The following is a 1,991-nucleotide window of genomic DNA, read 5'->3' as shown; positions in this document are numbered from 1 at the left end:
TTGTCCCATTATTAGAATGTGAGTTGATATGTGGAAAGATTTTGTCTCTTTGTTTACCAATGTCCTGGAAGAGTGTCTGGATCATGAAACAATTCAATAAATACTTGTTGTATGAATAAATAAATGAATCATGAAGGGTTTCCTTATAGGACAAGTGTGTCACACAACTCTTCATACATCAAGAGACAGGAAAAATGGTCCATTACAATTTTTCCAGATTACTGCCTTCTTGGGAAATATTCCTCAATCCAGAAAGGGCAGGAAAGGAGGGATATATCACCCCTCAGGTCAGTGACTCCCTCCCCACAAGTACCCGCCACAAGGCACCCTGAACATCAGGGTTTCTAAGGCTATAGATTAATGGGTTCAGCATGGGATTGATAACTGTATTGAAAACACCAACCCCTTTATCCTTGTCTGAAGCTTCTACTGAACCCAAACGCATGTAGTTGAAGATACCTGTCCCGTAAAAGAGGCAAACCACAGTGAGGTGGGAGCCACACGTGGAGAAGGCCTTCTTCCTACCCTCCACTGAATGGATCTGAAGAACTACAGCTGCCACGTGGATGTAGGAGGTGATGATGAGAACCATAGCTACACCCGCCATTATGAAACATGCGGCAAAGAGCAGCAGCTCATTGAGTTGAGTGCTGGAGCAGGAGAGCTGGAAGAGCTGTGGGAGGTCACAATAGAAGTGATTGACCTCATTAGGACCACAGAATTTGAGAGTAGTTAGGGCAATAGTGTGGGTCAGTGCATTGATGAAGGCACAGGCCCAGGACACAGCCACCAATATCCACTGGACTGCCTGGTTCATGCGGGTGCTATAGGTGAGGGGCCGGCAGATGGCCAGGAATCGGTCATAGGCCATGGCTGTCAACAGGAAGCAGTCCATTCCAGCCAGGAGGTGGAAGAAGAAGAGCTGTGTGAGGCAGGCTCCATAGGAAACTGTACGCTTGTGGGACAAGAGACGACCCAACATTGAGGGAACAGTGACGGTGATGCACCCAACATCCAGCACTGATAGATTCCCCAGGAAGAAGTACATGGGGGTGTGGAGTTTGGGTTCCACCAAGGTGGCTGTCAGAATACTGAGGTTGCCCCCATCTGTGACCAGGTAGACAAAAAGGAAGAGCACAAAGACCACAGACTGCAGCTTTTCACTTTGTACCAAGCCCAATAGAATGAACTCAGCAACAGCTGTCTTGTTGTTCCCAGATTCTGGATCCATGAGTCCCTGTAAGGAAATGTCCCAGGAGGGGAGGTGTAAGTCCATTAAATTTATTTATTCCACATAAATGTTGTAAATCACCTATGTTAAAAGCGCCAGGGAAGTTCCCAACTGTCTCGGTGATGATTTTCCCATTCCCCAGGCCACACCTCACTCACTGACCTCGTCCATCACCTCAATGCCTTTACCTTGCTCTAGCTGAGCTGCCCTATGCCATCACCACCTTGAACATCCCATCCTCTCCTAGCTTAAAGGGCCAGAATGCTTGAGAAAATAAATTAAGATAAAAGCACCTGATAGCTCTCTGAATGTAGTGAGATTGAGATGGAATTTCCCCACTTTTCTCGAAGGAATCAGCCTAAACCAAGAAGCAGATTTCAAAATAGAACAATTAATGATACTTCCAGAGAAAGTAGAAAGCATTTGAGAACATAATGTAGGTTTTAAGCCTTCTAGAAATATTGAAGATCAAGCAAAGTTATAGCAAGAATCAGAGAAGATTCCCATGATTGTGGATATCAGATAGTCCAGCCAAGTACATTTCTCTAAGGTGGCAGACATACTCTGAAGTATAAATTCAAAATCCCTTGGTCATTAAATACTTGGTGTTCTTGTTAATTAAGCCCTTAAACTGGACTTTGAGTAACAGCTTAATTTAATATTATTTATTCCTTTTGTAGTATTTGCTATCTTCCCCTGAAATCAAAATTTCAAGCATACCGGTGGGGTGGTTTCTGCTAGGTGCCATTAGTTTTCTGCA

General features: G+C 44.4%; 1 protein-coding gene across 1 annotated transcript; it reads right to left on the bottom strand.

Moving 5' to 3' along the window:
* Window positions 1–283: 283 nt before the first annotated feature.
* Window positions 284–1,287, bottom strand: LOC103566594 (olfactory receptor 3A2). Its single transcript, XM_008543041.2, has one exon. It carries the CDS (start codon window positions 1,274–1,276, stop codon window positions 284–286), a length of 993 nt encoding a protein of 330 aa, XP_008541263.2. The 5' UTR covers window positions 1,277–1,287.
* Between the last annotated feature and the right edge of the window lie 704 nt (window positions 1,288–1,991).

This window comes from Equus przewalskii, chromosome 10 (genome assembly GCF_037783145.1).
Source record: "Equus przewalskii isolate Varuska chromosome 10, EquPr2, whole genome shotgun sequence".
NCBI lineage: Eukaryota > Metazoa > Chordata > Mammalia > Perissodactyla > Equidae > Equus > Equus przewalskii.
The sequence above is the reverse complement of the archived record's forward strand: the minus strand, read 5'-3'. Positions and strand labels throughout refer to the sequence as shown.

Coding starts and splice junctions, on each gene's coding strand:
- LOC103566594 (XM_008543041.2), bottom strand. CDS start 1,276: ATGGACTTACACCTCCCCTCCTGGGACATTTCCTTACAGGGACTCATG.